A 13,324-nucleotide genomic window follows, 5' to 3' on the forward strand; every position below is an offset into this window, starting at 1 on the left:
CCGTCGATGACTTATGACGGGTTAGTGGATCCTCATGATTTCTTGGGACGCTATCAGTATAATATGGCGAACCAAGGTCTCAATGAGATTCACATGTGTAAGCTGTTTCCCGAGCTGCTTATCGGGAACGCAAGAAGGTGGTTCGATAGCCTCCCCCAAGGCAGCATTAGATCTTACCGAGATCTAATGGATGCTTTCCACAGGAGGTTCTTTCAGAAAGCGGAAGCCCGAATCACTTCGGCTCAGCTGCTTTCTACACGTCAAGGTCACGACGAAAAGATCAGCGACTTTATGACGAGGTTCCACAAGGAATGCCTACAAGTAGATGATCTCAATGATCTACTTGTCATTTCGGCATTCCAAAATGGAATCCTGCCCGGAGCTCTCTACAGAAAGCTCGTGGAATGCAGTCCGCAAACAGCTCAAGAGATGTGGGACATTGCGGACCAGTTTTCTCGTGCCGATGAGGCAGACCGTCGAAAACGGTCTTTAGACAGCTCATCTAGAGAAGACAAAAAGAAGCCCGATCATAGCGATCAGAGGCTTCCTCGCCGAACTCCTTCCCCACTAAAGGAGGGATAGCGGTCATCCGAGGTGATCAAAAAAGAGCAAGAGTGTTTGCAGATTGCGCTTAAAAGTGCCGAGCAATCAGATCGGCACCATCAAGCATAGCAATCACAACAGCCGGAGTCAGAGGCAGGCGAAATGACCGAAGTCACACCGGAGCCGAACTCGATGGTGTACGGCACTGAAGCCGTGATTCCGGTTGAGATCGGCATACCCAGTCCCCGAACTCTTAATTTCTCAGCAGAACTGAATGAGGACGGACTGAGAGCCGAACTAGATCTGGCCGAAGAAAGAAGAGAATTGGCCTGCATAAAAGCAGCCAAGTACAAGGAGCAAGTAGCCCGGTATTATAACCAAAGGGTGAAAAAGCTGCAATTTCAAGTGGGAGATCTCGTCTTGAGAAACAACGAAGTGAGCCGAGCAGAAAAGCTGGGCAAACTCGAACCCACATGGGAAGGTCCATATCGGGTGTCAGAAGTCCTCGGCAAAGGGTCTTATAAATTGACTCACATGTCAGGAGAACAAGCACCCCGAGCATGGTACATTTCCAACCTCAAGAAGTTCCATTTGTAAGAGACAGTCCGGTCAGTCAGTCTTGTGTCTAGTTCGGTCCTAGGGGTATGTGCTTTCTTTGTTTTTTACTTGTTTTTCATGTTTGTCTATGTGCGTTTTTGTCTGTCTATGTGCGTGTCGTCTCTTACAAATGTTACTGAGGTATCTTGTTCTTCGAAGGCTGATCCCCTTTTTAGAACATATATAAGCCAACGATTGTGAGTCCAAGCTTCTAAGGAGGATACAAGACCACAATTCAGCTTAAGAAACAAGCAGTCCGTCTGAAACGAACTGCAACAAAGGGAAAGTCCGATCCACGCGATAAAACTCGCCGAATTAGGACAAGGGAAAGTCCGATCCACGCGATAAAACTCGCCGAATTAGGACAAGGGAAAGTCCGATCCCCAAATTAGGACAAGGGAAAGTCCGATCCGAGCGATAAAACTCGCCAAATTAGGACACAAGCTTAGTCCGGTCAAAGAAATTTACTTCATAAGACCAAAGACGAGTCCGGTCAAAGAAGTTTACTTCATAAGACCAAAGACGAGTCCGGTCAAAGAAGTTTATTTCATAAAACCGAGGACGAGTCCGGTCAAAGAAGTTTACTTCATAAGACCGAGGACGAGCACGATGAAATTTTTTCGCTAAGCTGTAAATACGCAGTGATAGAAGCGAAATGAAGATTTCATTTATTAAAACTTGTTCGGCATACAACTCCGCTGCCCTACGAGAAGGCGTTACGCTATTACAAAGGACTATTCTACTGTCCCTGGTTGCTAAAGTTGAGCCATCTATTCACAAAATCCTCGTGAAGCCGAGTTCGGGCGTTCCGGGCAGCTGAAGAATAAGCAGGTCGACGAGATGCTCTGATCGACCTACCGCCTCTTCCTTGAGTCCGGGAAGTACTGGCACCTCGGCGGCGAAGAGTCTCTTCACGAAGCATTTGTTGATCTTGCTCACTCATAATCACAGCTCCTCTACGAACTTCAGTCCGTCCTTGTCTTGACGTTTCCGGTTGCTCCTGAGTCCGTTCTCGTCTTGACGTTTCCGGTTGCTCCTGAGTTCGTTGCTGATTTGGAGTAGGATTTTGAGCAAGTGGATCAGAGGTTTGAGCTGGAGTATGAGCATCTGTTGGCGGGAAATGCCTAAGGAATCTCTCGATTGAAGGACGCCGGGAAAGAACAATGTCGTACCGAGAAGCCCAGCGCCGCAATGATTTCACAACTTGTTGGCAAGCCGAGCTCTCCAGCGCATTGTTCCTCCGGAGTACATGATATTCCTCCCACAGTTCGTCAACTCGTTCCTGAACTTCAGAGATGGTCATTCCCCCGCGCCTGCTGATGAAATCCTCATACGCAGTCCTCTCAGCGACAGCAGTATTCAGTTCGGCCTCCAGATCTTTCTTTTCGGACTCTAAGTCCTTATTGTCGGCCTCCAGCTTCACTAAACAAGCCAAGAGTTCGTCATTCTTCATCTGGTCAGCTATGGCTTTTTTCTCAGCTTCGTCTAAAGCGGAAGAGTACAGCCGCTTCCAGTGAAGTACCTCCAGCTCCTTAAGAGTTAAGAATACAAAGCAGCCTATGTCAGTTCGGCATTTCATTTTACCGAGCAGGTAGTAAACCACAACAGGAGTAAAAGAGAGTACGAAAAGCTATACGAAGACACAAGTGTAGAAAGAAGAATTTTTTCATTCATAAGAAAAATTTTTTACACGAGGGCTTCAAGGCCATTTTACAAGAAGGAAGAAACTAAACTAAGAGAAGGGAGACGAAATCATACTCCGCCAGCTTCGTCTCCGGCTCCTCGGTGAGGTTCAGCTTCCTTCTCCTTGTCTGCCTCAGCTTCAGCCTCGGCCTCCCTGCTCCCCCCAGCCTGCTCGATGCCCCCATCACCGATCAGCAGCACCTCTTGCTCGGCCTGCCTGTCTCCGGTCTGCTGATCAAGCTGCTCGGTCTCACCCTCTCCGTGGAAAATTGGAGCGGGTGAAACTGGCCCTAAGGAGGCAAAGATAGCCTCCATATTCTCGTCCCGGTCAGCTCGGCAACTACGAACTCGGTCAGCAGAAAGCAAGACCGAGGACGAAGAAAGCTCCTCAAGGAGCGGCAGACTCTGGAGACGAGCTGCTATCTCTCGACCGTACAGCGGCAGGACGACTTCGGGCCCCTGCTCGGCATTATCGGTCATCAGTTTCAGCAGATCACCGACAAAGGCCGAAAATTGATTGCTCAGAAAGAGTTTCTCCGCGAAAGCACGGAGAACCTCCCCTTGGGCCACCACGGCGGCAGCATCCCTCCGTTTCGTCTGCTCTCGCTGGATGACGAGCTGGTTTTTGGCAAACTGGGCTTCATCCTGGGCCGAGATCCTAGCAGCTCTGGCCTTCTCAAAGTCTGCCTTAGCCTGTTCGGCCTGGTGACAAGCAGCCGCCAACTTCCTCTGCATCTCAGCATAATCGTTGGACGCTTTGGAGAGTTCAACGGCGACGAGCTTGGAGAGCATATCGTTCCTCTGAAAATGGAAAAAGGAAAAAGTCAACCGAGGGGCCACAAAAAATACAGGAAAAAAGCAAGGCCAGAAAATCAAGAAGAGAATTCACCTCGGCGAAGTCCGTGGGCCATAAAAAAGGCTCACAGATATGTTCCGAAGGAGGCGCCAAGACCACGTCTTTCTCTGGCGCTCTTGGGGGTTTCTGAATCCTCCCCTTCCCCTTTGCCGAAGTCGACTCCGGCTTTTTTGGATCCGAAGAAGAGGTCTTTTGCCTCTTCGGATTCTTCTCGGCATCAGGCGCCGAGCTGGTAGCCTTCTCTTTCTCCGGCTCCTTAAGCTCGGAGGATTTGCGGCTAATCTTGTTTAGCAAGTTCACTGCCAAAAAGCAAGAAAACAAGGTTAGTTTTCATCGTCAAGGCAGTAATGCATAAAAAAGAAATCCTCACCCTCAGTCTCTTCGTCCGAAGACGAGGAGTCGAACACGAAGTCGCCCTTGACGAGCTCAGACTCCGAGTACTGCTTCCTAATCATGGGAATCTTATTGAGCTCGGCCTCGAGCTCGTCCAACGGTTCTACCCGAGGATGAGGAATAACGGACTTCGGCCCTCTCCAGGAAAAGTCCGAAGCCGAAGTCCTATTATAAAAAAGAAGCGATTTTGCCATTTCGGCCATTTGGTTTTACAAAAGGCTCTAAAGGGCTGTAAAGGGATCAAGTAAAACCAAGATCCCTTCCTCTTAAACTGGAAGAAATTAAGGATTGCCCTCAGAGACAGATCCTTATCTAGCCTACGCAGTTCGGCAGCAAAGGCCGATAAGTGCCTCCAAGAGTTCGGAGTCACCTGACCTAAAGGGAGTTGAAAAAAATCTAGCAGCTCTACAAAGGCAGGGGGAAGAGGGAAACGAAGCCCGCATTCCAAGCCGGCTTCATAAACGGTGGCGTAACCCTCCGGCGGCGAGTCAGCCCTATGAAGGTCGTCGGGAATCGCAACCTTCCCCCCAGGAAAAAAATATTTTTCGTGTAAGGATATCACAGTATCCTTACTCAAGATGCTGTGAAAATACTCTACGGTCTTCTCCCCGGATTCTTTCCGGCTAGAAGACCCCTTACCCCCTTTCCTACCGCTACCTGACTCAGAAGAAGAAGAAGAAGACATGGTTCTTACTCTTTGAAAGTCTGAAGAAATTCTGAAGAAATTCTTGAAAGTGGAAGGAAATTTTTACGCAAAAGAGAGAGAATGCAGAAGAAGCAATAGCAAAAGTGTTCAAATGATGAAGAAAAGACGTATTTATCAGATTCGGAGAAGATTTCAAAATCATCGCACCGTTTCGAATCCCACCTTTTCAGGATTCAACGGCCGGATTTTACTGTCGCATTTAATGCAGTCACGCGCAAGGCACGTCCCCTGACGTCAGCCTCCCCCGTACCTTTATCCAGAATGCCGAAGTGACTCGCTTCGCCGAAGTGATTCACTTCGCTTTTCGGGGGGGGGTAGTGATGGGGTACGTACTAAACAAGCCCAATAGCAGTGACGGCCCATCAGCCCAAAGCCCAAGGAAGAGTATCAGTTCGGCATTACCAAAGAGTTCGGCCCCAGCCTACAGCTCGGTAAAAGCCGACCAATCAGTTCGGCATTACCAAAGAGTTCGGCCCCAGCCTACAGCTCGGTAAAAGCCGACCAATCAAGCTCTACTCTCAGATCGGCAAAAGCTGCTCGGCAATAGTTCAGCAGTTCGGTCTCAGTATTCGACCGAACTGGGAGATAGTGGACTCATGCAGAACCTCCACGACCTCCACTACACGATCTATTTAGTGGTGTCAACTCATGCAGGATCTCATGCAGGATAGCGGACCAAACAAAGAGATAGTGGACCCATGCAGGATCTCATGACCTCCACGACATCCACTACCTAGTTAGTGGTGATGCAAGCCACGACCTAGTTAGTGGTGATGCAAGCCACGATCTTAGTTCAATGTATAAATAGAACTTAGATCAGATAGAGGGCAGGCTCTAGACATCAAATATCATATAGCAAGTCTGTATTTGTCAGCTGGTAAACCAGATCAAGCAATACAATCTTGCCCTCCTTTCTTCCCGTGGACGTAGATTTACCTCAGTAAATCGAACCACGTAATTCCTTGTGTCGTGATCTATATTCATTACCTGCTTTTACTACCATCAAAAATTCGCCCAACCATCAACCCCCATCCGTGCTATTCCGCAAGAACATGCTCAAAGGTCCCATCATTATATTCTTCAATTTAAATAAAAACATTTCCACAATATTAAAATGCATTAAAAATACCCAAAATACTATTACTAATTACTAAAAAATTAAAAATTACATAATTAAAATCCTAAAAATTAAAAATTTCACAATTAAAGTCTTAAAAATTACATAATTTAAATCCTAAAAATTAAAAATTACATAATTAAATTCATAAGTGGCCGAATTTCGTCCAAATGGATGATGAATGTGTGTATTTATAGATGATTTTGGGATTAAATTTAAAATTTCAAAAATATTTCAAAAAAACGGTAATAAAACGGCTATATTTTTGGGAATCCGATTTTTTTTAAATTGTTGGTGTTATTTTCGATTTTTTTTAAAAAAAAAAGAAAATGTCAACGGCCAATAAAAACGCGTCACGTCGCCCTGCTCAGCGGTACGGACGTGTTCGATGCATCGAGCAGCGTCGTGCCAGCGGCAAGAGCGCAGCAGTGGCTAGGGGTGTCCTTGCCAGCGGCACGGACGGACGGACGGACGAACGTCACCGTTGCGGATGCTCTAACCATATCATCCTTAGAGCATCTGCAGCGGTGCTCGCTGGGACGGACGGCGTCCGTGCCTCTGGCGCGGCAACGCGCTGCTCGATGCATCGAGCTCGTTTCTATTCGCCAACGGATTATCAGTTGAAATTATTTTTTTTAAAAATCGAAAATAATACCAAAAATTTTAAAAGAAATATTTTCAGATTTCAAAAAATATTGCCGTTTTATTACCATTTTTTGGCATTTTTTTTAATAATTTTTAAAAACCCCAAAATCATCTATAAATACACACATTTATCATTCATTTTTCACATCGAGATGTGCATACGACGGTGGGCGAGAGGATTGAAACAAAACACACAATGCACGATACCAGAACCCACACTAAGCTACAAGAAGACCTAATCAAACACATTTGGGCGAATTTCGGCCACGAGTAGTGGGTTTTTAAATTTTATGAATTTAATTATGTAATTTTTAATTTTTAGGATTTTAATTATGTAATTTTTTTATTTTTTAGTAATTTGTAATGGTATTGGATATTTTTAATGCATTTTAATATTATAGAAATATTTTTATTAATTGAAATATTTAAATTAAATAATAAAATGACGGGACCCTTGATCATGTCGGAAGAGTATGGAAATGAGTGTTGTACTTTTGGGGAAGAGCATGAAGTAAAAAAATAATAAAAATGGCTCCAGACCCACATCCGTGCTCTTTGGTGAGAGGACGGATGTGATGCTCTTAGATTCAGGCCCCGTTTTCAATTCTTCCCTAAAATCATATTTTCAGCTTTACTGCTCACCACCCGCGTGCTGCAAACGCGGAGCGGTGAGAGGAGAGAGAGTGAGGCTGTGAGAATTTGAAAAGGATCTCGTGAATTCGGGTTTTTCTTGATTTCCATGGCGTGTAGACTTGCACACTCTGGCTTTCTTATCTTGGTAAGCAACCATTTTATGTGTATCGCTCTGCATTTGCGCCCAATAAAGAAACTTTTGTGAGTTGCTTCTGTTTATGTAATGTTTCCTTGATTTATGTAGGGGCCCCACAAAAGGCCAAATGAGGGCAACAGGATTTTTCCTCAGAGCTCTACTTCATCAGGTATTGATACACGTTGTATGCGTGTGTGTTTTCTTTTCAATTTCAATGATGAAATTTGGATTGGGGGTGTGGATTACGTGATGGAATTTGGTTCGTTTTTTTAGGGATATTTTGAAGCCATTGTTTCAATTTTATTGTTGATCCTTGTTTTTCCAAAATGGTGAATTGAAGGTTCATATCTTCTGAAGTGGTGGGACAGTTTTCCTCGGTGATTAACCAATATATTAGGTGTGTGTGTTTGTGTTTTTTTTTTCAAATTTTGACGTTGAAACTTAGATTGAGTTTATGAATAATTGTGTGGTGGGATTTGCTTCGATCATGAAAAGCTTCAATTTTGATTGCTATACTGGTTTGTAGGAATGGTTTGTATTTGAGGATTATGTAGAAATCGAAGCCACTGTTTCAATTTCATTGTTGATCATTGTTTTTGAAAATTGTGAATTGAAGGCTCATATCTTCTGAAGTGGGAGAGTCTGCCTCAGAGGTCAAGCAAGCAAAAACAATGCTTAAAATCCTTGCAAAAGCGCCAAGTTGTGAAAGCTGTGGCTGTAAATGTAGCACCTTCCCCAGCAGCAGATAGTGCAGAATATAGACAGCAGTTATGTCATGAATATGGCTTTCGACAGATTGGAGAACCCCTTCCTGATAACATAACTCTTAGAGATATAATCGATACACTTCCAAAAAAGGTACTCTCTTTGCTTGCTCTTAAGCGAGCTCTAGTTTCTGTATCTGCTATAATGCTTTTAGGAAGTCATGTGTCTGTCTGTACAGAGTTCAAATGATGATCATAACTTTTTTCTGTGAAGGTGTTCGAGATTGATGATTCAAAAGCTTTGAAGTCTGTGCTGGTATCTGTAACATCATATGCTTTGGGGATCTTTATGATCACCAAAGCCCCATGGTACCTGCTTCCTCTAGCTTGGGCTTGGACTGGAACTGCAATTACGGGGGTTAGTTTTGTAATCATGGAGTACTTTTTGGTTTTATACTGATTAATAATCAAATGCTTAGTGGGTTAACTGGTTTTTGAAAATCATGCTAGTATCTTTTACCTATAATTTTAAGCTATATTTTTTCGACACATAATTTTACCAACAATTTCTTATTTCAGTTTTCCCCCTTTGTTATAGTTCTTTGTCATAGGACATGATTGCGCGCACAAATCATTCTCGAAGAACAAGTTGGTGGAAGACATTGTTGGAACTCTGGCATTTATGCCTCTCGTTTACCCTTATGAGCCATGGCGTTTTAAGCACGACAGGCATCATGCAAAAACAAATATGTTCGTACTTTCTCCTGAAACCTTTTCATAAGTTAAAGACGTTGAGTGAAGTTTTGATAAATTATTGTCCTTTCCGATATATGTGTGTTGGGAAGTGGTTTTTTGCTTTTCAAACCAACACTAGATATATGATGTTATTTAAATGCTAATTCTGCTCTCGCAGCAAGCTGAAAACTGTATCTTGTACTAGTATATAATGCCTTCAAACTAAGTACTCTAAGAGTGTCTTTATTTTGATTTATATTATCAATCTAAGTGAAAGAACTGAGTTAGGCTGTGTTATATTCCTCTACAATCTGCATAATGTTATTCAGGATATTTTTAAGAAGTATTGGAGAAAATGTGGGTCTCATCGTTTCACTTTATTGAAAGTCAACGAATTATCTTTGTGCAATAGAAAGGCATAGTGACACCATTCGCAAATCAGGAACAGCACATCATACGGTTGAATATCCCTTTGTGTTTGTGTGTGTGACTGTGCGTATGTGTGTTTCTCCCCTCAATCTGATTAGACTTCCTCACACTTCAGAACCATGAAAAGATATTTTGTGTAATATTACTGTATGAGAAAATCTGAACCTTTGTTCTCACGTTCATTGCAGGTTGGAAGAAGATACAGCCTGGCTCCCTGTTAAGCCAGAGGAATTTGAGTCCTCTTCACTTTTCCAAAAGGCAATCATATATGGTTACGGACCACTTAGGCCCTGGATGTCAATAGCACACTGGTAAAGTCACATAATTAAATGTTTTAGGAGACACTAAACTTTTTATTTACTATCTCACTGTGTTTTAAAAGAACTTTGTTGATTGTAATCTGACATTTATTCAATATCTCATAGGTTGAGAATGCACTTTGACGTCAAGAGGTTCAGACCTAATGAAGTGAAACGAGTGAAGATAAGCTTAGCTTGTGTGTTTGGTTTCATGGCAATCGGATGGCCGTTGATTATTCTCAAAACCGGGGTCATGGGGTGGATCAAGTTCTGGTTAATGCCGTGGTTAGGTTATCACTTCTGGGTATTGTCTTGCGCTCACTTCTTTCGTGATTCTTTTGAAGAATGATTAGTTTAAACATTTATTTGCATTTCAGAAAGTTGAGTGTATGGGAAGGAAATCAAACAACTTGCATAAGCCTCACATACATCTTTATCAACATGTTCTAATTTATTCATTGTTTGAATCCATCTATTTGTATCATGAACAAAGTTTTTCTAAATATTCTCTATTATTTGCATAATCTGTTTAGTTCATCTTCTGAGGGTTTCTGTTTGAAATTTCAGATGAGTACTTTCACAATGGTGCATCACACAGCGCCTCATATACCATTCAAGCCCTCGGAGGAATGGAACGCTGCCCAGGCCCAGCTCAACGGCACTGTCCATTGTGATTACCCGAGCTGGTAACTGAACTATGTATTGATTGAGGAGCATAAAAACTATATAAAAACTAACCGGCAAATACTTTAAAATCACTTCTGGGTAGTATTCTAAAATGCAGGAATACAAACTAACATAATAATACCTTTTTTCCTCAACAGGATAGAGATCCTCTGCCACGATATCAACGTGCACATTCCTCATCATATTTCCCCCAGAATACCAAGCTACAACCTGCGAGCAGCTCATCAATCTCTCCAACAAAATTGGGGAAAGGTATGATATACGTGTGTGTGCTCGTTTATCCGTGTTTGTCAAACTATTTTCTTATCTATTTAGTGATATTCCAACACTTGTTCCCCATGATTGAACAACAGTACATGAATGAGGCTTCGTGGAACTGGCGTCTGATGAAGACGATACTGACTGTCTGCCACGTCTACAGCAAGGAGAGAAACTACATCCCCTTCGACGAACTTGCACCTGATGATTCTCAGCCCATCACATTCCTTAAACAAATAATGCCAGATTATGCTTGAGTCATGGTATGCCATTAAGGCTTCAACAACAGCCAGTTTTGGTCCAAATTCTTGCTCCCTTAGATCAATTATTTCCTAAGTTAGGTTATATTATTTCATTCGATGAATCCTATGATACATCGCCTACTCTTTATACAGATGCAGATTCATTGTCCAAAGTAGTACCATAGTCTTATGTTTATGTCATGTTTCTCTGTCTTTTTTGCGATCACAGTGCACTGTTGAGATAAAATAATTCAAAAACGAAAAACTAGGATAATATTCTTGGAAGTTTGATATTTAATTTTGTGGAATGCAGTAGATTATGCAAAAATTATAATGCCATTAGCATTTTTAATTTCAACAGAGATTGAGGCAAACTTTTAACAAAGATGTTCCCATCGTTGAATTCTCAAGAACCCTTCAATATATCTTGTAGACATAGAAAAGTTTTTTCCTCTTCTTTATGTTTGAAAATCTTGAACCTAGTGGATATCATTATTCAAACAATACGAAATTGTCTTGCTAGAAATTATATTGAGGCACACTAAGGTCTATGGTGGTTTACGTGCGTATCCATTATTAAACTCTTGCTAGTGATTTATTAATCTTAAAAGACATTGGTGAGTTCTTATTATGTTGAATAATGCTTATATTTTGATGTACATAAGTTTTTTTGTCTTCCAAAAAATTGCTCTCGCTTCTATAACCTTCTCACCATTTCAAGGTCACAATTTTCGTTAACAAAGAAAATACAAAGAAATACCATTGCTCAATTCTCGACCCTGGATCATCGTAACAATAAGTGAATATTAATCTTCAAATATTCATATTTAGAGTAGCGATATAGGGCAAGTTCCCCTTAACCGTATAACTAGAGAACAAATTTCAACCACAAGATAAAGAAATCAATGGCTTAAATTTAGCATAGGATTTTGAAATTGGTCCAAAAAATTGCTTCATTATAAGCAAGAATTGGTTCACTATAAAAAGGCGGGGTAAAATAGTCATTTAACAAACAAAGTTGGGGTTAAAACTTGAATTCCTCTCATTTAGATAATTTTTCTTCTGCCTGCCATCTCTTCCACTAGAATTCTCCATCGATTCTCCACCGATCCTCCTCTTCTGCTCGAAGTCTCCATTAATTATCCTCTTCCGCTCGAATTCTTCATCGATTCTCCACCGATTTTCCTCCCCTGCTCGAATTCTCCACCAATTCTCACTCATAAACGACAACTCTATCTCGTCGCCGCCGCCTTCTTCAGCTGCGCCTAATGTTCATTTGATTTACTTTGTTGTCGCCTCCTTCTGGTTGCTCATTCCGTCGTTGCCTTCGATTCAACATACCTAATGCCTTCAATTAAGTTCGTCTACCTATTTATTAGAGGAACGGTTCATTTTACCGATTTTATTTGCATTTCAGTTTAACGATGGAGTCATACTATGCTTATAGTGATGGAGTCAGTTTAACGATGGAGTCATATTATGCTTATTCATTTCAGTTTACAATGAACTAGAATGTAGAAACGTAAGTATACTGTTTTCACATATGCTTAGAGTGAAGTGTTTTGATGCATGCTTCTAGTGCTCCGTTTTTTCATTTTAGTGAAGTATTCCATGGTTAGAGCGAATATTTGTGATGCATGCTTAAAGTGCTCTATTTTATTATTTCGGTGAAGTAAAACGTGCTTAGAGTGAAGTATTCCAGTGTTAGAGTGAAGTGTTTGTCATCCATGCTTAAAGTGCTCTGTTTTATCATTTCAGTGAAGTAAAACATGGTTAGAGTGAAGTGTTTGTCATCCATGCTTATGTGCACTATTTTATCATTTCAGTGAAATAAAACGTGCTTAGAGTGAAATATTTCATGGTTAGAGTGAAGTGTTTGTGATCCATGCTTATAGTGCTCTGTTTTTTCATTTTAGTGAAGTAAAACATGCTTAAAGTGAAGTAGTCCATGCTTAGAGTGAAGTGATTGTCATCCATGCTTATGTGCACTATTTTATCATTTCAGTGAAGTAAAATGTGCTTAGAGTGAAGTATTCCATGGTAAGAGTGAAATATTTGTGATCCATGCTTACAGTGCTATGTTTTTTCATTTTAGTGAAGTAACATATGCTTAAAGTGAAGTATTTCATGCTTAGAGTGAAGTGTTTGTCATCCATGCTTATGTGCACTATTTTATCATTTCAGTGAAGTAAAACGTACTTAGAGTGAAGTATTATATGGTTAGAGTGAAGTATTATACTGTTAGAGTGAAGTGTTTGTGATACATGTTTAAAGTGCACTATTTTATCATTTCAGTGAAGTAAAATGTGGTTAGAGTGAAGTATTCTAGTGTTAGAGTGAAGTATTTGTGATCCATGCTTATAGTGCTCTGTTTTTAATTTCAGTGAAGTAAAACATGCTTAAAGTGAAGTATTTCATGCTTAGAGTGAAGTGTTTGTCATCCATGCTTATGTGCACTATTTTATCATTTCAGTGAAGTAAAACGTGCTTAGAGTGAAATATTCTATGGTTAGAGTGAAATGTTTGTGATCCATGCTTAAAGTGTTAGAGTGAAGTAAAATGTGGTTAGAGTGAAGTATTCCAGTGTTAGAGTGAAGTGTTTGTGATCCATGCGTAAAGTGCTCTGTTGTATCATTTCAGTGAAGTAAAACGTACTTAGAG

General features: G+C 41.4%; 1 protein-coding gene across 1 annotated transcript; it reads left to right on the forward strand.

Annotated features, from left to right (window-relative positions):
- The first annotated feature begins 7,133 nt into the window (after positions 1–7,133).
- LOC121749743 (omega-6 fatty acid desaturase, chloroplastic-like) lies at positions 7,134–10,877 on the forward strand. The gene is made up of 10 exons (XM_042144364.1): positions 7,134–7,318; positions 7,418–7,478; positions 7,926–8,167; positions 8,288–8,431; positions 8,612–8,763; positions 9,366–9,488; positions 9,603–9,780; positions 10,044–10,162; positions 10,301–10,415; positions 10,517–10,877. The coding sequence occupies exons 1-10, from the start codon at positions 7,280–7,282 to the stop codon at positions 10,676–10,678; spliced, it is 1,335 nt and encodes a 444-aa protein (XP_042000298.1). The 5' UTR covers positions 7,134–7,279; the 3' UTR covers positions 10,679–10,877.
- The last annotated feature ends 2,447 nt before the right edge of the window (positions 10,878–13,324 follow it).

The sequence above is a fragment of the Salvia splendens genome, chromosome 9 (assembly GCF_004379255.2).
Source record: "Salvia splendens isolate huo1 chromosome 9, SspV2, whole genome shotgun sequence".
Lineage (NCBI taxonomy): Eukaryota > Viridiplantae > Streptophyta > Magnoliopsida > Lamiales > Lamiaceae > Salvia > Salvia splendens.